The 26,363-nt window shown below is 45.8% G+C and overlaps 1 protein-coding gene across 1 annotated transcript in view; it reads left to right on the plus strand.

Moving 5' to 3' along the window:
• The window catches only part of GRIK3 (glutamate ionotropic receptor kainate type subunit 3), a 44,690-nt gene extending 27,975 nt beyond the window's left edge, over positions 1-16,715 (plus strand). The window contains exons 10-15 of the mRNA XM_015811668.2: positions 7,823-8,046; positions 10,270-10,388; positions 12,397-12,614; positions 14,239-14,461; positions 15,229-15,479; positions 16,521-16,715. Coding sequence (XP_015667154.1) covers positions 7,823-8,046; positions 10,270-10,388; positions 12,397-12,614; positions 14,239-14,461; positions 15,229-15,479; positions 16,521-16,715 — 1,230 coding nt within the window. The remainder of the gene's footprint in view (positions 1-7,822; positions 8,047-10,269; positions 10,389-12,396; positions 12,615-14,238; positions 14,462-15,228; positions 15,480-16,520) is intronic.
• The last annotated feature ends 9,648 nt before the right edge of the window (positions 16,716-26,363 follow it).

Consider the following 26,363-nt stretch of genomic DNA (forward strand, 5'->3'; position numbering starts at 1 on the left):
GTAGAGGATTGGAACCCTAATCTCTGCTAGTCCTAGTTCAGGGGTCGGCAACCTTGGCTCTTTTATGACTCGTGGACTTCAACTCCCAGAATTCCTGAGCCAGCATGGGGGAACTATGGCCCCTTCATGACTTGCGGACTTCAACTCCCAGAATTCCTCAGCCAGCATGGCTCACCTTGGAAACCTCTGCCTTTCCCCTCAGCATGGCTGGCTCAGGAATTCTGAGAGTTGAAGTCCACGAGTCATAAAAGAGCCACGGTTGCCTACCCCTGTCCTAATCTGATACTCTACATTATACTATTTATTTAGTGGGGATCCGTCCTCTGCCTCCCCCTCTCTCCCTTGGAATAGTGGTGTATCCCTTACAAGCAAGAGCAAAGAAGTCATTTTCCAATAGGAAAAAAAAAGGCTTGAGAGGGTAATTTAAAAGTAACATGCTTTTAAGCACACTTTCGGAAAGTAATCACCACTTACAGTTATTGAAAGCATCTTTTGAAGTCACGTTTCCTCCACCACCACCACCCCAAAAAAACCCCTTCAAGCATTAATTACCAGCCCTCCCTCTCCACAACGCTAAGTGGGCTCCCTTTTAATTGAAGCTGTAAATGACTTTGCTCAGAGTTGCACTGCTGCATAATCAGGGGAAGATGGACGGAAGGCCAGAATCTCAGCAAGCCAGAATCTGGATCCCCGAGCTGCGATGGGACTCGCTTTTGTCAGTTTCTGTCAGCCATTTGAAGAAAGAAAGAAAAATAATAATCAGTCGGCAATGTAGGATAACCTCAGAGCAAATAGACCTTGTTAACCTTGATTACCTGGGGGAGGCAGGTCCTTCTCCAGCTGTCTCTTTATTAATAAGGCCTCTGCCGCTGACAGCGACTTTCAGCCGTTTGATGATGAACCGGAGCACCAAGCGCAGAAAGTCGTAGGAGGCCCAGCACCTTCCTGGGCGCTGTAATAATTGCGTGTAGAAATGCGTCGTCGGAGGGCTCACTAATCTCTCGTCCTGTTCTGTGTTTTTCATGCAAATTCAGGGCACAGCTCTCCTCAGACTGAGCCTGCAGAAGAGCACAATGTAATTAATGGCATAATTACCCTCTGAGAGCCGTTTCAAGAGGGCCATGAATGGCAGAGCAAGGGCAGGGCTCAGCCACCTGCACAGGAGCAGATTAAGCCTTCTCCCGGAGGGCTTCAGTCACCGTCACATCATTGTAGCTGCATGGAAAATTCTGAGTGCTTTAAGAGCCTTCAGGAACGTGTTAACGGAGGACCCTGGACAATATGGGGCTGGCAGTGGGGCAGGGACCCCAGCATTCTGGGCAAGGAGGAGAACCAGCAGGAGAGGCTTCAGGCTACCTCCTGGAGGCAGGTATGGGACTTTAGCCCGCTGTCTGCCCCAGACAGGAAACGGCTCCCTTTCAGCTTTAGATCTGGACTGAGGCTGAGAAATCAAAACAGAAGAGAAATTGAGTGCCACGTTGCAAGCATACAGAAGAGAGCATCGTGCAAAACTTCAGACCAAGTCTGATGGGATTTAACCCAGAGGGGCAACAAGTCTCTGTCACCTTTGTGGCTCTTGCTTGCTTGCTTGGTTTAATTAAATTATATAGTTGCCCATTTCAGCAACAACTCTGGGTGACAAACAGTGATTAAAAAATAAAATCAGATTCAGTACAATCATTAAACTACACAGCAACCAAGAAAACCAACAATCACCTTCGTTTCCTTCATGCACCTGGGGCTACAGGCCAGGCCAAGAGATGGGTCTTCAGGAGCTCACAGAAGGCCAGCCAAATTGGCCATCCTGATATCCAGTGGAAGAACGTTCTCAAGGGAGGGGTCCTCAGCAGAAAAGGCCCTCTTTCTGGACCCAGAGTTGCCCCCATCACATTCTGCAGCAGTTGAAGTTTCCAAATACTCTTCAAAGGTAGCTCCATGTCTACTGTTTTGCAGTAGTCCAGATGAGAGATCCCAAGGAAAATAGGCTGACCCCTGTTTTCTGTGGCAATCACTCAAGTGTTGGAAGACTCTTGTCATATTACCCCTAGTCCTTTTCTTCGTTAGACTAGACATACCTATTTCCCTCAATTGTTCATTGTATGATTTAGCCTCCAAATCCCTTATCATCTTTGTTGCTCTTCTCTTTACTTTTTCTCAGCACCTTGTTTGTATTGTGGTAAACCAGAACTGGATGTAGTATTCCAAGTGTGGCCTCACTAGTGCAGTATAAAGCTATATTATCTCTTCTCATGATCTTGATGCTGTCCCTCTGTTGATGCATCCTAGGACTCCACTGGCTTTTTTGGCATTTGCAGCACATTGCTGGCTTATACTTAACTGGTGATCCACTAGGACACCTAGATCTCTCTCACAGTTACTATTTTTGATCCAGGTACCACTTATTCTATATCTGTGCATTTGACTTTTCCTGCCTACTACGTGTGGGACCTTAGTTTACTCACCACCAAATTGCAACTTGTTGAATAGGACGCAACGCTCAAGTTTGTCAAGATCCTTCTGACTCTTGGGTTTATCTCCTAAAGTATTGGCAATTCTCCCACCCCGATGACAACTGCAAAATTGATGAGTTCCTATTTTATCCCCTCATCTATATCATTCATGAAGATGTTGAAGAGCTGGGCCTAAGACAGAGCCTTGAGGTACCCCCACTGCATGTTTCCCTCTGTGTAGATGTGGTTCCATTAAGGACTACACATTGAGTGTGGTTTGTCAGCCAACTGCGAATCCTTCTGGTGGTGATGCTATCTATCCCACCTTGCACTGTCTTACCAAGAAGTAGGCTGTGGTCTACTTTGTCTGGCTCAGGAATTCTGGGAGTTGAAGTCCACGAGTCATAAAAGAGCCAAGGTTGCCTACCCCTGCACTAAGTTAATCACTTTGTCAAAGAAAGCAGTAAGGTTTGTCTGGCATGATCTATTTTTAACAGACCGTTAGAAATCAAAGGAGTGCAGCCTTTTCCTGTTTCAGGTACTGGTGTACCAAGAACATGCAGGATTCGCTTTAATCACTAAGGTCCAGTCAGTGCATGGATTCAACTAACCTTCTTTCCTGCCCCTTGAACATAGGACTTTTAATGCATCTCAAGATCATGAGGTGTGTAAATCAAGACAGCTTTAACCATTAGAATAATTACAACCATCATTACTCATCCCTGCTCCTCCTCCTTCTATATTTTTGTCTTGCAATCTTCCTAGCAAGAAGATGTGTGCATTAAAGAAGAAATTAAAGAATCTTAGGGGCCCTGTTGGTAATTTGTTTCAGTTTTTAATCCAATCTGTTCCCCCCCCCCTTTCCTGGAATGTTATGGCTAGTACCAGAATACTTTTCTACACAAATATTGGAGCAGTTTGGGATGGGAAATTTGCCATGTTGATAACAAAGCTTCAGGCTAACCGCTGTGCCTCGCCTGTGATTCTCATCTTCTCAGAAACGTAAACCCTTTGTGTTACCAAAAGCTTAAAAGTGTGTCTGAAAATGAAACCCCTCTGGGCAAGAGAACAGAAGCTCTGCTCCACTTCACCATGTTTCTTACACACTGCCGGATTCCTCGTAGGTACAATGGATTGTGAGGCTGCTCAAACCTCAAACTTCAGTGAGGTAACTGAAAAAGGATGCGCAGGATTTGTTCCTTGCTCATTAACCCCCCCCCCCTTTTCAACACATTTGAGGAGGAAGGTTTGCCATTGTTTTGCTCTGACCAGCCACACTCAACATGCAGTCCTCAATGGAACTACATCTACATGGAGGGAAGCGCACAGTTGGGTGCCCCAAGATTCATCAAGATGCTGATGATATCCAGTTATACATCTCTCTATTCCATATGGGCAAGTGATGCTGTTCAGGTGTTTATTTCAGTGCCTGAAGCTGTAGGGGCCTGAATGGGAAGAAACCGGCTGTGCAAGATGGAGTAATTGTGGAGTGCTGGCTAGAAATAGTAAGAGGAAACAAAAAGGACAAAAAAAGGAAAAAAACAGAAAAGGTAGAAGTGACTCCAAGTTTCTTTGCAAGAAGCACAGACTGATTCAATATTTCCCCACCCCCTATAATACTATGCACTGGAGGCTTTCAAAAAGAGACTGAACAGCCATTTATCTGAAGTGATGTAGGGCAAGGGTGTCAAATTGCCGGCCCGTGGGCCGGACGCATCACGTGGAAGCCACGCCCACCCCATTGCCGGCATTGGCAAAATCGGCCCGATACGATGCGCGATGTCATGTGACATCGCGAGTTTGACATGCCTGCTGTAAGGCCTCCTACTCAAGCGGGGTTGGACTAGAAGACCTCCAAGGTCCCTTCCAACTCTATTGTTCTATGTTCTGTTCCTTGCTCATCATCCTCCTGTTTTAGCATAACAGTTTATCCCATCACTTGTATGCAGATGATGTGGTTACCTGGTCCATTTTTGAGATAGGAATGAGAAGAGCATTAAACAAACATTTTTCTGCCTAAAAGAACAATTATTAAAAATATTTAAAAAATTATCTTTGCTCATCATCCCCATAAAATCCATAAGTGAGACATTAACGGGACTCCTTCTTATTGGACTAGCGCAACTCTGCAGCTGCTCTGAGACTTTCATTTTCATTCAAAGGGAGCTCTCAGCACATCTCTGCACCGTGCAAGGTGTCCCTCAGCTTCTCTATGATACTTGAATCTGCCCTCTTGTCAGGTTCAATATTCTTGAAGTTGTTTAGTTTATTAAAGCCATTGTTGCAGTCCCAAATTATATTAAGGATGCTGTTTAACTTTTAGAGATCGGTTTAGTTTCTGTAGAGGCTGAAGCTTGATTTTGACTCATCAGCTTTTGGTTAAAGTTAATCTTCTTCCCTACAGGCCTGATCCCCTTGGTCCTCAAGAACCATTTTAAATCACCGCGGCTTAAGAAAGCTAAATCCACTTATTGGGTTTTTCAATGAAGAGTCTCTGCTTCTTAGGCTTTGAAAATGCCAAATGCATTCTCAAGTAACAGCTCTGGGACACAGGCCTTCTGTCTAATCAAAGCCTACTGCCTGGACCTTTAATTCAGGAGATTCTTCCAAAAGGGTTCATGCCAGCCATCTATTCTCATAGGAAGACACGGTGCCCTCCCCAGGCCTTTGGGGGCCCTAAACAATATTCCAGTGCACCAGCACCTCTGCCCATGGAGTCTTTCAGCCATGTGCTTCTTTGTTGTTCCTTGTACAGGGACTCCAGAATGACCCTCATCCACCCCATCCTGAAGACCTTTCCAGGCAGAACTTTTATTTGTTGGTCCTCTGCTCTAATAAGTACTCAACTATATCCTGCCAGGTGGCCCAGCTTTGTGTGTCCATATGTGTTATTCATTCTACATGCAATTGAACATTCTAACCAATTTACTTACTGGTATTTCATGTTATTTTAATCTGTTATATTGTATTTCTATCCGAGTATTTTATTTTATTTTATTTTATATTTTATTCTATTTTATTCTTTTATTTCTTATGTAACATACCTTTTTTATCTAAACATCTATATTTGGCAATAGATATATAGGCGTAGCACATTTCACATTATGTGTATACCCGGGATTCGTGGTTTTAACACTATTAAGGACAATAGGCGTATCTATACTTACTTACTTTTTAGGTTGCATATTGTTATATTTTCTGGTCTTATGACTGTAGTAAAGTTATTTGACTTGATTGCTTTCTCAGAAATCCAGTCAGTGAGAATATACGTTTTCTCTATCAAAAGCAGAATAATCATGTGGGTTTTGGCATGTCTGCAACAAATTTTCCCAAACTCTTTTCTTTTCTCTCAAAAAGAATTAAAAAAAAAAGTATATAGAATTTGGATACTCAGATTAAGGAAATGAAAAGAAGCAATATTTCTTCTGAGCTTCTGGTTTTCAGGTTATAAATACTAGTATGTACAAAAAAAAAAAAATCCAAAGGAACCAGGTAAGAAATATGCTACAATAGTCTGTTTATCTCTAGGAAATAATCTAGAAATATGCATAAGAATACTTCTTATTTAGAATACAGTTTGCTGTTTAGCTTTACAATCTTTGGTATTATCTCTCTATAAGGCCAGTTGCTGGATTTGGTTTGGAACCTGTTTAGAATTACCTGGAATTTGGAGCACTGCGAGAAGTTTATATTTTCCTGAATATTTTTGTTTTGGAGATTCTTTTAAGATTGCATTTTTAACTGCTCTAGTTTTTCATATCCTCCACCACTGAATGTTTCGCATCAGACTACTTAATTAAAAAAGAGGTTTGTAACCTTTTTTTAACGAAGTTTGATTTTTTTAATACCTTTTCAGGTTAGTCTGTTTGCTAAAGGAGATGGGGGCTGATTGTAGGCTTAAAACTACAGAAGCAGGAGATGGCACTATTGAGTTTATTCTGTTACTTTCTTTACACCAAGGCTGAGGCAGCTCTTATCTCTTTCTCTCATCCACTCAAATTAGGAATAGTATCTCAGGCCAGGTGCCCTCCCAGAAGATCACAGGTGGCAGCAGGAACCAGGGTGTTCAGAGCCAAAGGCTGTTGAGGGAACCGAGGGCAGGGGGTGGGTGGGTGGGTGGGTGGGAACTGCCTGACTTCAACCCTGCAGGCTTGGCTCTAGCAGGCAAACATGCCCAGACAAGAACAATGGCTCTGCTATTTCCAGCATGACCCATTGTGGGACATCTGTGGATAAGGGCAAAAAGTGGGCCTTCTCATAAAAAAGGGGGGGAAAGTGGCCTTTAAAAAAAAACTGGATCCGGTACAGGTAGTGCTCAACTTACAACATTCATTTGGTGACTGTTCAAAGTTACAGCGGCATTGAAAAAAGGGGACTTAGGACCGCTTTTCACATTTGTAACCGTTGAGGCCTCCCCGCAGTCACGGGATCAAAGTTCAGCCACTTGGCAACTGTCTTGTATTTATGACGGTTGCGGTGTCCCAGTGGGTCACGGGATCTGGAAAGGCTAAAGTGGACAACCTGCACATATTTGCTTCTTAGGAGCGTAAAGAGAAGTTCCAAATATTATTGAATACGTTACCCCTCAAACAATAGCCCCTCCCCAATTCCTTTGTGTCTGTTGTAAGAGAGAGACTTGTTCCTTTAAGAAACTGCTCATCAAGACAGTTTGATATTTTAACTGATCTTAAAGAGAGGCACCTCAACTAAGTTGGCAGTGCCTGGCTAACTTAGTCGGGCTCAGATATTAAGCCCTGCCGGGACTGGTTAATCCTTGGACAAGAGATTTCTGGAGAATCCTGGGACTGTTGGCTCCATGAAGTTTAAAAGCAGCCCTGAAGAAGGAGGAAAAGCACTTCTGTATGCTTGCCAGAAAACATCATAGACATGGCGTCATTAGGACTCTGAGCTACTTTACCTAAAGGAGATGCAGTTCTAAGACCTTCCCAGATCTCTATGGAGGTTCTCAATTGTCCAGGTCAGGGTAGGCAACCTTGGCTCTTTTATGACTCGTGGACTTCAACTCCCAGAATTCCTGAGCCAGTGGAGTTGAAGTCCACGAGTCATAAAAGAGCCAAGGTTGCCTACTCCTGGTCCAGGTCATCGTGGTTGTCCCAAAGGTGCTTTTCCAAAAGGCTTCTTTTTTCTTTGAAAAAGTTTCACTTCTCATCCAAGAAGCTTCTTCAGTTCACTGAAAAGGAGTAGCAAAATGTTTACAAAGAAAAAACCCAAGAAAGGCCAGTTGCCTTGTGAAAAAAACCCCACCTTTGGGACCTCTACCCAGATCCGACTGCTTTGCTCCACCGAGTCTCCCCTGCTTGTCTCTAACCACTGCTTTCTCTCCCTGTGCTTCTTGCTGGTTTGCTTTGCAGAAGGCTGATCTGGCAGTCGCTCCCCTCACCATCACCCACGTCCGGGAGAAAGTGATAGACTTCTCCAAGCCCTTCATGACCCTGGGAATCAGCATTCTCTACCGAAAGGCCAACGGCACCAACCCCAGTGTCTTCTCCTTCCTGAACCCATTGTCTCCTGACATTTGGATGTACATCCTGCTTGCTTACCTGGGAGTTAGCTGTGTGCTTTTTGTGATTGCCAGGTAAGGGAACCTGCCGGGGAAAAAAAAAAAGCCTTGGATACACGGTGGGAGCTTTCCCCTCAGCCCCTCTTCCTGGATCAGCTTCTGTACCATATCAGACCCCCCTCCCTTTCTCTCTCTCTCTCACCAGAAGGGGTTTTCACTCCTATTTTACAAGGTTAGATAAGAAGAGAAGGGGTGCTGAACCACTAGTTCCCACTCTCTGGCTAGTAATACTAGGTTGCAGGTCACCCAAACCGACTTTTGGGGCTGTAGCCTCAGACAGAACTAGCGATGGGCCACTTGGTTGCCTCTGCTGCATCTGTTAAAAAGAGAGAAGCGCCACCTAGTCAGTGCGGGGTTTTCTCTTTTGCCTGACGGCAGGTGGGGAAATGGCTTCCCACCCGTCCTGCTTCCTGGGGAATGATGTTAATGGGAACTAATCGAAAGGTGGGAAACTTGCTGAGTGCAGCCTCCCTGTCAGTTTAGCAGCAGCCTTGTCCAGTTGGAGATTAGAGAGAAGAGCAGAGACTCGGGATGATTGCCTCCATCATCCTTAGTGCTGGGGTGTGTGTGTGTGATGATGCAGTGCTGGCTCCCCGGGGCCATTACAGCCTTTGGAGGTGATTACCTGAGCTTAGTGCCTAATACCCTAATTTTGTATAATGTGCTTGTCAAAATTAGCTCTGTGGGGAACAGACCAGCTCCTTGTTTGCTCTGGCAGATCTGGATTGGCTGAGTGGTTACTGCAAAGGGTGTGAGGTGACGAAAGCGTTAGAAATGTCTTTTGCCAACATGGAAAGGAGATACACCCAAAAAGTGCAAGATCCGGGCCGGCCTCCCTCCCTCTCACTCAGGGTCCCCTTGCAAAAACACAGTCCGTGGGAGGGGCACTGGTGTTTGGGTCAATGTGTGTCTCTCTCCGTCCTGAGACAATTTTGCCATTTCACTGCTCTAACCGGAGGTCTCGTGAAATGGGCTTTGGGAATCCTTGGTAGGGAAGCATGGGAATCCCCTGTCCCTCCCCTGCTGGGAACCTGCGGTGTGTGTTGGTCTTTATCTCTCATCCAGTGATGGATCCATGACTTTTAAAAGCCCCGAGGTTTAAAAGCAAGCTCACATTGCTGCTGCAGCTGCTGATTTCATGTCTTTGCCATTTTCCATACCAAGCACTTCCAGCATTATTATTTGAGAGGCCCAATAAGTTTGTTGAAGAAAGAGCTCAGGGAAGGGGAGAATCGTGGGACAGCAAAATTTGTTGGACGAGAACAAATTGGCACCATCAGGGCTAATCAAAGAAGGAAGATGTAGGAGGAATTTCTAGCGAGTCTTTTGGAAGACAAGCCAGTTGTCCTGCTTCCCTTATTGACTGGGAGCAGAGATTTCCAGGGCATCCCAAGGCTGTAGACTAGACTGGGGAGCTTAAACAAACCATTTCCACGTTGCTGCCTAGAAGACTACATGGACTATCCAGAAATTAAGTTTCACTTGAAGGAGATTTTACCTTTTATCAGTACAGTGATAGGCTGGGGATTTCTCTTCTCCGGCTTGGCCTGCTCGCCTCTTTCGTGGCTCCCAGCTTCCTTGTTTGTAGAATTTCTATCCTGATTTCCTCTGTAAATCACTGTAAATCACACTCTTTTAGTACAAATTGTTGCCAAGAAAACAACCTGGATCTATTTGCAATCACTGGGAATGAAATTTAACTTAAGGCAGGCTACAGTCCATCATGTCAAATATTTGTAAGCATTTCTGCAACAGCCACATACATGTACATTGCTTTGAATTCCATGCAGGACATAAAAATGTCCATATGAAGCATTTTATTTTTATACACATCAAAACATGTTTATGCAAAGCCCCTCCCTCTTACTCATCTGAATTGATTGGGGTCTCCTCAGAACATGCAACTTTGCGAGATAAAGGGAGAAAGACACAGGGAAATCAAACTATAAAAGCTACTTTCACAATCCATCTGCGTCTCACAGGTTTATGCTGGCTGCATGCATCAGCCGGGTTCACCAAAACATCAGTAATTTGCCGCCGTAGGTCGCTTCTCCACTGATGGTTGGGGAAGGTCAACTTCTGAATTCCACTTTTGCTCAGACCTGAATAGGGAGGCCAACCTGATTTAGGCTGCTTTTCAGATTGCCCAAGTGGTGCCCAGCCCAGGGCATTTTTCTCCTGCCCATCCGTGCCCATCCTGTCTGCAGGAGTGAGACCTCCCCTTCTTTCTACACGTAGGTTCAGCCCTTATGAATGGTATGATGCTCATCCGTGCAACCCTGGGTCAGACATCGTCGAGAACAACTTCACCCTCCTCAACAGTTTCTGGTTTGGAATGGGAGCTCTGATGCAGCAAGGTAGGTCCTCCTTCTTCCTTCCTTCCTTCCTTCCTTCCTTCCTTCCTTCCTTCCTTCCTTCCTTCCTTCCTTCCTTCCTTCCTTCCTTCCTTCCTTCCTTCCTTCCTTCCGTTTCATGTATTTCTCTGTGCACATGTTGCATGCTTGTCGATTGACAGGTGCAAGATGAATGTTGTTGTTAGGGGAAAAAAAGCCTTTGGAGCAAGAGATGTAATACAGTGTCTTCTCTCCTTCATGGTTACAAGCAGCAGCAGAGCGCCAAGGAGTTGCTGTCATCACACAATGACAAGCAAAGACGTTGCTTTTGAAATGGGGGGAGGGGGTGTCTCTAGGCAGTCTCTGAAGAGCTTGTCAGGATCAGCTTCTCCATCTCCGCCATTGGGGAGGATCTTTGGAGCAGAGGCAAGACCTCCTCCCTGATGAGCTACCCAAGGGGTTCAAGGGGTCCTCAGGAGCGAGACTCCCTCTGTTCCACGCAGGACCTGCTCCCGGGATGCTCACCAGCTCTTCCTGCCAGGGAGAAGTGGAAGTCCAGGGGCTTCCACAGGTCTAAATGGCCTGAGTTCCAGCAGGCAGTAAATTTCCCTGTGCTTGAAGCCTAACAGGGATTACTCAGGATTTGCTCTGGGTAATTTTTCATTCATGAAAAAAGAATAAAGACCCAAGGATCACATGGAGGCCTCCGATCAGGGCCAGAGTGCCCATGTGGGGAGAATAAAAAAGTCAAGGTGTCAGGTGTGTCTGCATCCTAGAAGCCCCACACTGTTGCATGCATATGTGACATTGATGTCAACGCTGCTAACATCGGATGTTCTTGCTTTGACAACAGATGGAAATGCAGCCATTTTCCTCTATTGCTGTTAGAGTTAGTTGATGCTGGGAGGGGGAATGTGGATGAGAGTCCAGCTAGTCATAACAATAATAACTCAGCCATGGGAACTCAAGGTCATTGGGCCCAGAGTTGATAGAGTTTTGACGGACTGGGGAGAAAGCCCGCACTTCAAGCTAATTGGAGAATGTGATTTATAACCGTTTATTGGAGGAGGGAATTGTACTTTGTTACTTTGTATCCAGGGGAGGGGAATTTTCTGATCATAGCGAAACTCCCTAACATTAAGGATAGGTGGACAGAGAAGCTTTTGACCCAGCGAGGCGTCATGCTCCGTTTCTATCTGGAATGCTTCCATTTGGATTCTTGCACCAAGCAGGGGGTTGAGCATGATGGGCTCAGGAGATCTTTCCATGCCTGTGAATTGTAGGCTTCAGGAGGTTCACCAGGAATCTGGCCAGCCAGCACAGAAAGGAGGCTCCTTGGATGGAGTAGACTAGGAATCAGCAAAGGGGCAGGTCCCCCAGGCTTTCAGACCTCCTATCCTGACCCCCACTGCCCCTGCCCTTTTTTAAACTTGGTTCCACCTGGAATCAGGAGCAGAAGAGATAAAACTATCCATGGATGTCCTTCTCTCTTTGGGCAAAGTCACTGTAGGCCTGTAACACGTTTTTAAATGGTATTTTCCTACACTTGGCTGCTATTTGTAGCCCAGATCATTTCTTGCTCAGAAGTCTGGATTTTTCTTTTCTTTTTTCTTTTTCTTTTTTAAAAAAGCCTGTATATTTGAAGAATGTCCTCGGAGTCAGAGGGAGCCCTTTTGAAAAGCAATCTACATAAAAGGAGTTCCTTTTTATTTTAAACGGTTGAACAAAAAGAGACATAAAACTGCACAAATGGCTTGTTATTCAAATCACATAAAAGCTGCTTAGTTAATTACTCTGATTTGCAGCTCCCCATAAATTACTGGCTGTGCCCAAGGTCAGCAGGAACGGGCTGGGGATTTCTGCCAGCAGCAGAAGGAAAAAAGAGAAACGGCAGGATGTTTTTCTTGGGGGTCGCTCAGGACGACCTGGTGCAATCGGGGTGCAGCTCAGGACTGAGAGTTGGGCCGGGGGGGGGGGAGTGGGGACTGTCCAGCCAGTGACTGCTTCCCTCCCTTTCTCCCTTCTTTCCCAGGGTCCGAGCTGATGCCCAAAGCTCTGTCCACTCGGATCATTGGGGGGATCTGGTGGTTTTTCACCCTCATCATCATCTCTTCCTACACGGCAAACTTGGCTGCCTTCTTGACGGTGGAGAGGATGGAATCCCCCATTGGCTCTGCAGACGATTTGGCCAAGCAGACCAAAATTGAGTATGGAGCAGTCAAGGACGGAGCCACCATGACCTTCTTCAAGGTGAGCTTGCAATCTTTGTGCCTCTCCTCCCTAGGAGTACCGGAGCATTTGTCGCAGCCGAATGAGCGAGCGGAGCCCCTGTGTCCACGCAGACCTGTGTCCATGCAGATCTGCTCCCTCTCTTGGCCCTCTCCTCTCTGTCCATCCCAAAAGGGGTCTATGGGGGACAGAACTGCCCCACTGCTTCCCCTCTCAGCCCCCCTCTGCTTTCCAAGGGCCCCTTCAGCGTAAGCAGGGAGTGATTTGGCCAGAGAAGCAGGCAGGGGAGCCCAGCAATAGGCAAGAGTTCCAGGGCACCTGCTGGACCCCAAGGAAGGCAGGACTATTATAGTTGGGAACATACTACAGAGGTTCATGACAAGCTGCACAAAGGTTTTTCCTTGTGGCCAAAAGGGAAATGAATCCCAAATCAGCAGCTTAAATGGCTGCAATTGCAAGATGCTCTCGTTGGATCAGAAGAACTCATTGAAAGTGCTTTTCGTTTGCTTGAGGGTGGAGAAGGATTAGAGCATCCAGTCAGGCTGTAACAAATGTGGGGATATCTTGATAAATCTTTTGTTTGGTATTTTCAAAATGCTGTGTGGCACTTCAATCAATATATGCCAGACACCTGATTAACTTCAAAAGCTGATATTGTTAACCACCTATTGTATTGATGTCGGTTTCTAATTGCTAGCAGTGTAATCTCCTCACATACAAGGTAAGGTTTACATACAGGAGTTGTGAGTTAAGGACCCCCCAAGTTACACATCATGTCTGCCTGGGATAGTTCAACCCCATCCAAGAGCAAATATAATAACCTCCTGGGATCTCTCCTAGTTGAGAGATTTACTACCTGTCGTTTTGCTTTTTGAAAAAGAAATATTCTTATGCCTGTGCCGCTTTCTAATCTTAATGATTCTTACTTCAGTGACAATTCATCAGTGGAATGGGTTGCCTCCAGAAGCTGTGGGTGCTTCATTAGGTTTATAAGGTTTATAAGAAGTGATTGGACAGTCATTTGTCTGGATTGATATAGGGGTCACTTGTTTGAGAGGATGTTGGACTAGAACAGCTCCAAGGTCCCTTTCAACTCTGTTACTCAGTAGTTCTGTTCTTCTCCTCCATCACTTGCAAACTTGGACAGGATTATGGTGGCTACCTGCTATCCAGAGCTTGTCTGCCTTAGTTACAGGTTGCCAGGCTAGCCAAGGAACGGGCCATCAGGTAATGTGTTGCTTGCTTGCCTTGAACAGTCCTGGCAAAAAGCTCTTTGAATTTTGGGTGAGTTTTCTTTGATTCCACCTGCTCAAACTCTTCTCATTCATGATTTTCATGGAACACCATCCACCACCGGAAACAGCAGAGGCACCAAAGAGCCAGGTGCATTGTAGAGGGGCAGGGAATAATCTAGCTCATGCAGAATTCTTCTGTGTAATCTGTGTAAAGGGAGAGTGTTTTTGCTTGACCCCCTTTTGACTGCTGGCCCATTTTTGAACCCAAATCTCCTCCTGTGTGACTTTTGAGATGAAGGCAAAGGCTGGGCAGGAGCTGGTCAGCAGCGCTTTTTGAATGAAGTCTACCTTATCCCTCATGCCTTGGCCTAACCCCCCTTCTTTTGTTTTCCATGGATCTGCCCTTTCAGAAGTCCAGGATCTCTACTTTTGAAAAAATGTGGGCCTTCATGAGCAGCAAACCCTCATCTCTGGTGAAGAACAACGAAGAAGGAATCCAACGTGCCCTGACTTCTGACTATGCCCTGCTGATGGAATCCACCACCATTGAGTACATCACCCAACGAAACTGCAACTTGACCCAGATCGGAGGACTGATCGATTCCAAGGGCTATGGGATTGGCACGCCCATGGGTGAGAGGGTCCGGAGAATAGCGAGAGGCTGCAAGGGCGAGAAGGGGGGCAGCCGACAAAAGCAGGTCCTGGTGGGAAATGCAGGAATTTGGGCTCTCCAGACTATGGTTGAAACCAAACTGGCTGCTACCAAGGCACATCAAGAAGGTTGATTGGCCCAAGACAAACTGCAAAGTTCGTCTTGAATCAATCTAGGATTAGGAATAATCTCAGATCATCCCATATGTCTACTGTAACAATCAACCAATAGAAGAGAATATTTTCAGCTCAGAGTTGAACTCCATAGTCCTTGGTGCTCTCTGAACTTGGTTGTTTGCTGGTAGATGTTTCATTGGCCAACTAGATAACATCAATGCGCTGATGGTGTTACCTACCGTAGTTGGGTGAGGAAATCTCTGCAAGAAAACAACCACTCTCGGAGAACGCCAGGGGCGCCAGAGGGGCCAAGCAGAACAGTAGCCTCCTGCACACACTTTGGAATCACTTCTGAAACTGCCTTTCTCAAACTCACTTATCCTGCACCAAAAATTGCAGTGATTCCTTTGAGGCGGTGAAAATTATCAGTGCAAAAAGCCCTGAACTTTATGGCTGTATCAGTTATGTCTGGCTGAAAATCCAATCGATAGAAATGTCTGCAACACGTGCGTTGCTTATCCAGCAGATCTGGCTGAAAATTCTTCCGTAGGTTTTGTGTAGAGCAATCTTCCTTTTAGCTTTGTCCTCTGGGTCTCCTGCAATGCTCCGCCCTCTGCCTCGTCCACTTACAGGTTCTCCATACCGAGACAAGATCACCATCGCCATCCTCCAGCTTCAGGAAGAGGCAAAGCTGCACGCCATGAAGGAGAAGTGGTGGCGAAGCAACGGCTGCCCGGAAGAGGAGAGCAAGGAAGCCAGCGCCCTCGGCATTCAGAACATCGGGGGGCTCTTCATCGTCCTGGCTGCTGGACTCATCCTCTCGGTCTTCGTAGCCACTGTGGAGTTCATCTACAAGCTGCGTAAGGCAGCCGAGCGGGAGCAGGTATTGGCTTCCTTCTTTTCTTCGGAAGGGGTGCCCCAAACATCTTGGCTTTGCTAACTCAGAGCCAACCCCCATGTGAATTCCATAGTGTGCATCTAACTCTCCCCCCCCTTTTTTTTTTACATTGATGTAGAGAAAATTGTCCTTCTTGGGGGGAGAATGGCTTTCTCTGCCATCTGATGAACTGATAGTTCTGTTCAGGGGTTGGGGAAGCACAGACTGTCCCAGGGACAATATTAGGTACACTGATCTGACTAACTAACTAACTAACTAACTAACGTGGGCAAAACTCTGCTTTACTTCTAAACACTCCAACACAAATCAACACATTGGCTTGCTGGCTCTATTGGAAAACACTCCCCCCCCCCAAAAAAAAAACCAGTACACAACTTCAGGGTGGGACAAAGTTGTCAGTAGGTTGGGGTTTATGTAATAAAGAAATTGGTAATCAATTAGAAGAGCCAGAGTCTTAAAGTCATAGAATCACAGACAGGTGAGCATCATCTTCCAGTTCAACCTTCTGGGATGTACAAGAAAACCACTTAGCCCATCTGGCTGTCCAGACACCTTAAAAAGAGTTGGAGATAGACTGCTCCACTCTGGTACAGAGGAGACCATCAGAAATTTCTTCCTTATATTTAAATGAAGTCTAGGGCGCTGCAACTTATCTCTTTCATTTCTGATTCTGGATGCTATGGAAATGGAAGAGGGTTTCTGACCATCTTCCCTAGGCCATCTTTGGCATATTTGAGCAAAGGTATTCTGTCTCCCCTCCATCTTTGCCAGACAGTCCCCATATCCCCTTAGTTGCCCTCCTCTGGCTGTCCTAACCCATCAGTAGCCTTCTGGAAATGGGGGGCCCAGATTCACATCAAGACCCCCTTTCCTCCCCCCCCCCAGTGTTGCATGGAGGAGGGGCTTCCTATGTCTGGCTCCCCTGCAGCCCCACGGTGCCCTACGGGTGGGCCTTTTGGGGTGCTGGGCTTGTCTGCCCCTGAGTGAGCCAAGCCCTGACTGGATGTCCTCTTCCTCTGCTTCCAGCGGTCCTTCTGCAGCGCCATGGCTGAGGAGATCCGGCTGTCCCTCACCTGCCAGCAGCGCACGAAGCACAAAGCCCAGCCTCCCCTCATGGTGAAGACCGACGCCGTCATCAACATGCACACATTCAACAACCGGCGGCTTCCCAGCAAAGACAACCTGGCCTGTAACACGGGGCTGACCCCTGCCTTCCCCTAGCCAGCAGAGGGGTGAGGACTGGGGGCGCCGAGAAGAAGGCTCCCTGAGAAGCAGCCGGCCACTGAGCAGGAGGCCTGTGGGAAGGACGGACCCGCAGTAGGTGGCCCCACTTCTGCAGCCGGGAGTCTTATTTTTCCCTTACAGGCCTCGCCACAGCCAGCCCCCCCATTCCTCACCTGGACACCTCCAAGAGTCTCGATGTTTACAGATCAAGAAAGTGGAAAAGGCAAAGCAGATGCCTCCGAGACCTCGGATCCCACCCTTCAGATTAAGTATGGCAATAAGCAAAAGGGCCTTGGGTCAGGAGATACACGGAGCCCCACATGGACCAGAGCCCACACCGAGCCCCGAGGCAGCCTCCAGAGCAGAGCGGAGGGGGGGGACAAGGGAGGGGTCCTGGGCAGAGCAACCGCTCTGGCTGGGAGGAGGACAACTGGGTCTTTTGACTCCCTGCTGGCCTGAACGATGATTCCTCAGGAAGAGCCCCCTCGGCGGGGAGGGCGATGGCAACGGCGATGCTACGGGAGCCCCCCCCTTCTTCAGACAGCAGGCGTGGGGGTCCCTCAGCTGTCAGGAGATGCCACAAGAAGGCGACAGAGCACACCACGGCAGGTCAAGATGGTCCTGCCACCCTGGAGAGGAATTCTCTTTGCTGGGCTCTGCTCAATCCGGTCGCCAGATCCAGCTGGGCAGAGTTCCCAGGAAAGAAACATGCCAACATCTGCAAATGGGAAGCAATGACAATGTGAATGGGGTGTGTGTGTGAACGGGGGATCAAGTTGGGCATTTGAGAGCTGTAGGACCTAGTGACATTCCATACATGTGAATGGACACCCCCCCCATGCTGGCAGCAGTGGCAGGGCATGTGGCTGAAACAAGTGTATGGATGCCCCTGGTTGGCCACTCTGGTACAGTTCCTCAAAAGTGCCATGGTGCCCAAGGATACGCTTCCAAGGAAGGTCCCAGGCAATTTCCAATATTTAAGGGGCTGTCACAGGAAAGAGGGGGTCAACCTATTCTCCAAAGCACCTGAGGGCAGGGCAAGAAGTAACGCATGGAAACTGATCAAGGGGATCCAGCCTAGACTTAAGTCTTGAGTTGCCAGAAGGATTCTTCTCCCTGTTGTTCCCAGTTGAACTGATTCCAAAGCTTGGCCTTGACCGGGCGCCATAGACAGCACATGGTTTGCATTTTTCTTCCAAGCAGAGTTTTTCTCTCCTAATGACCAAAGACCACCACCACCTGCCATTTGGAAGGAGCCAGGGGTGGGGCTGCTCTTTCCCACCCTCCTCTTTGTCGGATTGCCAGGTGGGGATGCTGGGCCACCCGCTGGCCTGGGAAGTGACCGGTAGACAAAAGGCTGATTGCGTGTAGCAGCTGCCAGAGCCAGCTGAAGATGGAGTCCCATTTTTATTCGGCATCAGCATCCAGCATCAGCATCTCTGGCTAAGCTTACCGCGTTTCTGGAACTGGTACCCTTCCAAGCTGAAAGAAGTTCAAGAAAAGCAAGCATGGGAAGGCGTAGCTTCTGTCCATCATTCGGAGTCCTCGCATCAGTGGATGGCCAGAGTGCAAGAGGGAGAAGGGTGTTTCAAGGCTGTCCTCTAAAGTGCCTTTTGAGATCTGTCCCCTTGGCCCCCTCCGTGACCTGCTGCTGGCCATCCAGCCATTTCACAAGGTCACCCGAGAGGTCTGGGGCCAGCAGGTTCAGTGGCCCATTAGCAGCCGAAGCAGAGCTTAGCCTGGAGACGCATCGAACGTTCTGTGGAGTCCTTGATATTCTCTGAGCTTGTTTGTTTGCTTGCAGACGTTTCATTGCCCTTCTAGGTAGCGTCATCAGTGCTAGTGAGTGTGGGGTTGGCTCTCGGTTGACGTTCAGCAGCTTGCCGAGTAACACCAAGAGTTCTTGATCCTTTCCCTGCTCCTCCAAGCAAAGGCCTAGCACGCAAGGCTGCAACGAGAAAGACAAATACGTTGTGACCCAGGGGTTGAAGTGAGGGGACTGAGCTGGGTCCAACTTCTTTGGGAAACAACAGGCTGGAGGAGAATTTGAACATAACTGCAGCTCAGGAAAGGATTTCAGGGGCCCCCTCCCCATCTCATTTCAGCCCCAAGCAGCTGTTTTGTGATGAGAAGCTGTTGAAGAAAATATTCTCAGCCTCTTCCTATCTTGAGTTACCCATATCAGCAGTGACAGCAGGAGGTAGTAAAAAGGAGCCCAGAGAGTTTGGGAATATTTCTCAAGGTGTTCAGTCACATCCTGAAAGGGAGGATGTGTGACTAGGAGAACATTACATCTTTTGGCTCTTTTCAAACAGGGCCTCTTGGGGCCTTGGAAAAAAAAGAGATTGGAAAGGGGGCTTCTCGATCCTCTTAGGAGGGTCTTAAGGCCAAAGAGGAGATGAGGGATGCCCCTTCACTCAATCCAACCTCCCTGTAGAGTTCTTTTTGTACAGCACTGAGTGTGGTGATAAGCAAAGCCAGTTTTGTATATCCATTTCATTTACTCATTTTTAATTATCAATTTGTTTCTCCCACTCCAAGAAACAGTCACGGTTTAGTTACATCAGAAAGAAGCTGTTTTAGTTATCACATAATCCTTTCAAACATCAGGCGTTCCTCTCTTCGTTTTGCATTTTGGTTTGGCCAAGTTAACGTTAGTCTGGAAGAGTTCCCTTAATCTGATCTCTGAAATGTAGGTGTAGTGGACTCCTTCCCTTTTCGGTTCTAAGCACGACAGCAAGCTCTTTTATTCCTTCCTGCTGTCTTTCATCCTTCCCAACCAGTCTGCTCATGCAAGTCTTTTCAGTTTGGGTGTAACGATGAAGAGGAGGCTTCCAAAGGCTGAACTTGGAGGAAAGGCCATCGAAGGAGGTCACCTGCCCACCGAGGGAGACCAGCCATCTGGCTGAGGGCAAACTGCCAGGTCTGAATCAGCAACCAGTTCTGTTTTTTCAGCTTTCTGAGAAGAAGGACTAAAAGGAAACACAAGGTGCACCTGAAGACCATGTTTTGATCCTACGCAAAGTGTTGCTGGCTGAATGTGCATAGAGAGCCGTGGAGCTGGTTAAGGTGGCTGTTCCTCCAACAGAGCACAGCCGAGACCCAGGCCAGGGCAGCGCCCTGGAAGTGTGAGATGGCCCCTCTGCTGCCCTGGCAGCCAGCAAATGCTGACCCAGCAGACCAGATGTACAAGGTCCTCCATCACCTTCAACATCTTGGCTGGGAGAAGACTTTGGCTTTGGGCATTGAGCTGTTGGTCTACCACAAAAGTCGCTGTACAAGCCAGTTGCAAAAGCGCACATGCTCAAACACAACCACGAGACTCATTCTTTATCCTTAGTAGGGTTTCTTTGGCTCTTGAACAATATCGTTGCAGAAAAAGAGTCTGTTTGCAGTGACTTTGGGGGGTGGCAAGTGAACTGCCCTTTCGCCCTCTCGCTCTCTCGCTCTCTCTCTGGACTGATTTCCTAACAACAGCCACAGAACTGGTCTCTGTGACATTCAGGGGAAAAATTCCTTTGTGGACATGCAGAAATTTCTATAAATTTAGTTTTTTGTAAACATTTTGTAAGAATTTTGGTTTCATAGTAACTGTGTTACTTGCAGATCATTCTAGGCAGATGTAAATAGAATTTCCAAAAAAAAAAAGAACTATTTAAAGTTTTAAAACAAACAAAAATGATTATTTTCCTTTTTAAGACACTGTGATATATCAAGTGCACAGTTTTGCTGTATGCGGTAACATTGTTTAAATTTTAAATAAAACATTTCTACAAAAGAAACCTCCAAACATTTTGCATCTTTTAATTTAAAAAAAAAAAAAGCTTAAAAGAAGCCACAATGTCTTCAAGAGAAACAGCTCAATTCCTTTATGTGCCAAATATATATATATATATATGCCACCAATAATGAAAAATCACAACGGGAACTTAGATGAGATGTGAGAAGAAATATAAAAGGAATAGAAGCAGAATCAGGAAATTGGCAAACATTTTCTTTGCAATCAGAGGAGATTTAAACACCATTAAAGGAACAAAATTCTCATTTTAATGAAGTGTCAAAAGGGCCAGATTCTTCCTCTTTCAAAGGAGCTGGTTATTTGCAAGGGACTAAGGAGAGACAGTTTGGTGTAGTGGTTAAGGCATCAAGCATGGAACTATAAGACCGTGAGTTCCTGTCCCTAAGCCAGCCACTCTCTTCTAGCCCTGGAAGGCAGGTAATGGCAAACCATTTGCCAAGGAAATTGCAGGGACTTGTCCAAGCCATCAACAGGAGTGAAGGCTAACTGGGAAGTACCAAAACAGCAACAACAACAACAAAACCCTGTACAACCACATGGAATATGCACGTACGTTTGGTATAACAACCCTTTTTATAATAAATATGTAAATAAATAATCTTAATTTCCACCTCCCTAAGGAGCTATCTGAAAATAAAAAGATTGGAACACTAAGCATTGCTTGGTTTCTCTAAGCATACAAACAGGCTAATTCTGGCATTAGCATAATTGCATATCGTCTATGAAGTTGTGAATTTTATCCAAAATCCCCCCCCCCAAAAAAACTTTAACACCCCCCCCCCACACACACACACACACAAATCCTTTAAAAGTTCCAATTCTTTTGAGTTTAATTTTTGTAGGGATCGACTTCAGGATTATTTCTGGGGAGCTTTGTATCTTGAAAATCATTCCGCAAATATCGTAAACCAGGAAATAACTTACTGGGATCGTCTACCAAAAGTGAGGTCCTTTCAAAACTGGACATTATTTTGAGATTCTCCAATCCATTGTGTGTCCCTGTGAGAGGCTGAACCTAAAGATCTCACTGCAGTGGACTATTTTTGAGAACCAGTGGAAACCTTGAGCTGTGATGAGAACCAGTAGCCACATCTTGAAGATGGCCTCTGGAGAAAGAATGACTTCTCTGCACGAGAGGACTATCCACTGCCATTTAGAGGGCAGAAACAAGTTTTCTCCGTTGTTTCAAGTGCAAGGTCATTCTGTGGAGGCAATTCACACAGCCAACTACAAGCTATCGAAGGATAGCTTTCATTTCAGTTGTTCCACAATTCACATAGTCCAATTGTGATAAGCCTCTAAGCATCTCTGAGGTGAGGTTCCCCAACTTCTCTACAACTTTCAATAGACACAAGCTTTTACACAAGAGAAACATCCCTGCCTCCTTGCCAGTTCAAAAGAGTAGGTAACGTTCTTTCTTGTCTTCCATTCAATCTGTCTAAATATAATTAAAATGTCTCCCTGATGATCCCAGCTCCAAAAGGAAGGCCTGGAGTGTATTGCAGTTTGGAAAGGAGACCACAAAAGAGATCTCAGTGCGAACAGTAGCTGGGAGGTAGGGATGATAAATCGTCATATGAGCAAGTTCTTTTCCACTTTAGCCTTGTCAGGGGGAAAAAAAACTCTCAACAATTCAGTTCTGAACTTTTCTTCCCAAAGGATTACTGTTGATTAAGAATTAAAGTGATCGACTTGAAAATTTATCATTTGGAAGTCAGATTAAGGTCCAGTTTAATCAAAAGAACCCTGAGATAACGGGCAAACCCACTTTATGGCAGAGACTTGGTGATCCCACAATGCCTAGCCCCATGTTCCCTTAACCTGGCGTATCTCATAAACTAGTGGGATTTGGGAACTGATCTTTCAGACACTCCTCTAAAATTGCTACTTTGAGAGAGAAGGAAAAAAGATGAAACTTTTTCCACCTCGGCTAGTGTGTAATTTCTCCTTCAGATGTACAGTTTTTAAAAATCTCATGGCTAAAGAGTCAATACCTCAGTGTTTTTTTTGCAACTCAGACTCTTCCTTGGATACCTCTATTATCAGGTATGTTACAAATATGGCAATGTCATGTTTATTTAAAACAAAAAAAGATAAACTAAAAATGACTGATTACTGACTTGAGTTGGTTAATCGCACAGTCAGACAGAAAATTAGACTGGCTTTGGCATTTTTATCCACTTAATTGAGTCTTTCCCAAGGACCTGGGATGGGCAGATGTTTGATGGTGTTTTAGAGGTATCGTTGCAGGATGTAAACTGTTCCCAATCAAGTTGCCTTTTGCAATTGACTGGAGGGGATTTTGTCAATGCCTATTGTGTTCAGGTGGTGCTCCAGATGTTTTGGGATTGCACCCAAGGCACCTATTATTATTGGTACTATTTCACCTTTCCCCCCTCCCTCCTGTTGTTTTATAACTATCTGTAAGTCTTTGTATTTTGTTATCTTCTCCAGTTCCTTCTCTTTTATTCTGCTTTCTCCAGGTACCGCCCTGTCCACTATCCAAACTTTTTGTGTTTTTTTATCAACAATTGTTAAGTCTGGAATGTTGTGCGGCATGTTCTTGTCTGTTTAAATTGTAAAGAAGCACTTTAGCTTCTTCATTTTCTATGACTTTGTCTATTTTATGGTCTCACTAGTTCTTGTTTGCAGGCAAATATTTCTTGCATATCTTCCAATGCACCATTGTTGCTATTTTGTCATGTTATTGTTTGTAGTCAGACTCTGCAATCTTCTTACAGCAGTTAACCAGGTGGTCCACTGTTTTTTTAGCTTCTCTCAGAGATGTCACTTGCTGTCTGTTGCTATCCTCTCAATTCTGGCTTTCCACACATTTCTTCTTAAGACTTGGCTTGTGCAGCCAATTTCTACTGCAGACAGTTTTTGTAGGTTTTGCTATTCATGCAACGTAGCTGGCCATGGAGGATAGGTGAACCCATCCTTTAGACCCTGATTTTCAGTCAGAACAAGTTCTGTGTTGCTGCCCCAGTGCTAGCATGCTACGAGATACTTATCTTGACTTTGGCGTGGTTAAGTGTGTCATTAGAATGTAGATGAGATGAATAGGAGCAAAAGAAGGGATTTTATAAAGAGGAGACTGGAAGAAGGGGAAGGTGGAGGGGGGAAAGGCCACAAAAAGTTATTAGAGGGTGGCAGCAGTGGGGGGAAGGAGGAGGAAGAGGAGGAGGAGCTACAGTTGCTGGAAAGCTCCTGCATAAGATTATTCAATGACCCTTACAGTAATAACAACCTTCTAATTGCAGGGTGCTGCATTGTGTTGGAGGTCACAGAGTTGTGCTTGGGCTGGCATAGCAATAACAAGCTAATTCCCAAATGAGGCTGCCTCACTTTCAGCTCAGCCCAGGCCCTCCAAGTCTCTGTCCCTCTGGCTGCTGTTTAAACAACTCATAATACGGACACATTCTGCCATAGGCCTTCAGACCCTCTTGTGGTTGCCACTTCCCTGATTTGACAGAAAGGCGTGGTGGTGGTTAGTTACTGTACACTGCCATTAACAACATTTTGCATAAAGAGGAACCAATGTGGAACTAAGTAGAGCAGCCTCCCTCAAAAATCCAGATAATCTTTAAACAATCTTTCATATCTAATGATGAAAGATTTGGAAGGATGGAAGCAGGGAAGAAGAAAAAAGGGGGGAGGGTTTCCTAGATTTGACATTTGTTTTGGAAAATTTGCTTGCTTGACAATATTTTAGTATTTTGAGAGCTGCTGGACTCAAATTTGTTTGTACCTAAGTAATGTCCAGAAGGAGTCTCCAAACGTGGCAACTTTAAGACTGTTGTTGTTGTTAGTTGCGAAGTCGTATGCGACCCATCGCGACCCCATGGATAACGTTCCTCCAGGCCTTCCTGTCCTCTACCATCTTCTGGAGTCCCTTTAAGCTCACGCCTACTGCTTCAGTGACTCCATCCAGCCACCTCATTCTCTGTCGTCCCCTTCTTCTGTTGCCCAATTCAATTTCTATGATATTATTTGAAGAGATTAAAGATCAAAATTGTTAAAAAAGAAGGAATAAAAAGTTGGTTTATGTTATCAAGGTTAAAATAAATTGTTATCACTGGTAACCCTTAAGGAACATTTGCTGACTAGAATTGAATAATAAGTTTTTAAGATTTGGGTATAGATGAGAGATATGGGAAGTGACCCTTTGCTGTATTTTAAAAGAGAGAATAAGTTAATGGTTGTGATGAAGGGGTAAGTTACTCTGTGTGTGTGTGTGTGTGTGTGTGTGTGTGTATTCTTTTTCTTTACTATATTTTTCTTTTGCTATTAGGAAAGATTGATGTGAAATGCATACATATATTTGGGTTCCTGGGTGCCAGAATCTGCCTTCCATAGACCTGTACTATTCCCCATTGGCATTCAGTTTTTCCAGCTGCATTTTTAATTATTGTTTGCTTATTTCCCTGTATGTTTACACTTGTTTTTAATATCTAGCAGCTCTTCAGGGGCACCTGCCCTGGGACATCCTACAAAAACCAAAGTGTCAGGTTGTTTGTTTTGCTTAGTCAAGAAACAATTTTCCAGTACTTAGTGTGGGAAAGACCTGGAGGAGAATAATTTGATTAGAGGCAGCCAACTTGCCTTGCATAAGCGGGGTCTACCTTAACTAATCTGCTGGATGCCTTCCAGGGTTTCATGGCTGCTGCACCGATTCATAGTTGTAGTGGAGACACAAAATCCCAGGCAGGAACACTGGGAGAAATTTGCCAGGTGCCCTCTGGCTCAGTCAAGCCAGTCCTTGACTGAGGCCTCCGTTCTGCAAAGCGGAGGCGCCATTTTGCACCTGATCCCAGTTTGTGCATCCTGATAAAAACATCTCCAACTCGTGAATCCCAAAGTCTGCTCACTTCAGCGGTAGTGGGATAATGCCCAGACAAGCCCATAGTTCTCTATTGAATGGACTTTGCAGAGTGATTTTGACAAAAATATCATGTATCAGTAGTGCTCAATTTATAACCACAGTTAGGACCACAATTTCCACTGCTAAACAAGGCATTGTTAAGTAAGCTGTGTCCAATTTTATGGCCTCTCTTTCTCTTTTTCTCCCTTTTTCTCTTTTACTTTTGATCCCAAAGATGTCATCATGTTAAAATCAGCCAAATGTGAACTTCTCATTCTCTGTTTCTCATAAAATCATAAGCCTGGAAGGGAACTTGGAGGTCTTCTAGTCTAACCTCCTTCCCATGGCAGGAGACCTTATATTATCCTGGACAAATGGTTGCCCAATCTTTTCTTGAAAACCTCCCATGATGATGCACCCACAAACTTGGGAGGCAAGCTGTTCAATTGGTTAATCATCTCACTATCAAGAAATTTCTTCTTAGTTCCAAGCTGGATCTCCCTTTAATGAGCTTCCACCCATTGCTTCTTGTTTTGCCCTCAAGGACTTTGGCGAATAGGTCCACCCCGTGTCTCTGTAGCAGCCCCTCAAGTATTGGAAGGCATCTATCATGACACCCCTAGTCCTTCTCTTCATTAGGCTATACATACCTAGGTCCCTTAGCCATTCTTTGTATGATTTATCCCACAGACCCCTTGTCATCTTACTTGCTCTTCTCTGCACCCTTTCTAAGATTCCTGCTTATAAAGGGACCTCTCTGCAGAGGGCTTGTTTCTCTCCTTCCGCCCCTCTGAGCTAGAAGGGAAGGGAGAGGAGACTCTGAGGTTATGAGATGCTCCCCGAGATGAGAAAAATGTATTTGTGCAGGAGGGGGGCAGAGGAGGTGCGCATGGTGTGCGCACACACGCAACTCGTCCCTTGTGGCAACATTCTGGGTCCACCAAGAATTGGGCCTCCTTGAATCCAGCATCCTTTTCCAACG

Source organism: Protobothrops mucrosquamatus, unplaced genomic scaffold (genome assembly GCF_001527695.2).
Source record: "Protobothrops mucrosquamatus isolate PMUCROS unplaced genomic scaffold, P.Mucros_1.0 scaffold46, whole genome shotgun sequence".
In the NCBI taxonomy this organism is placed as follows: Eukaryota; Metazoa; Chordata; class Lepidosauria; order Squamata; family Viperidae; genus Protobothrops; species Protobothrops mucrosquamatus.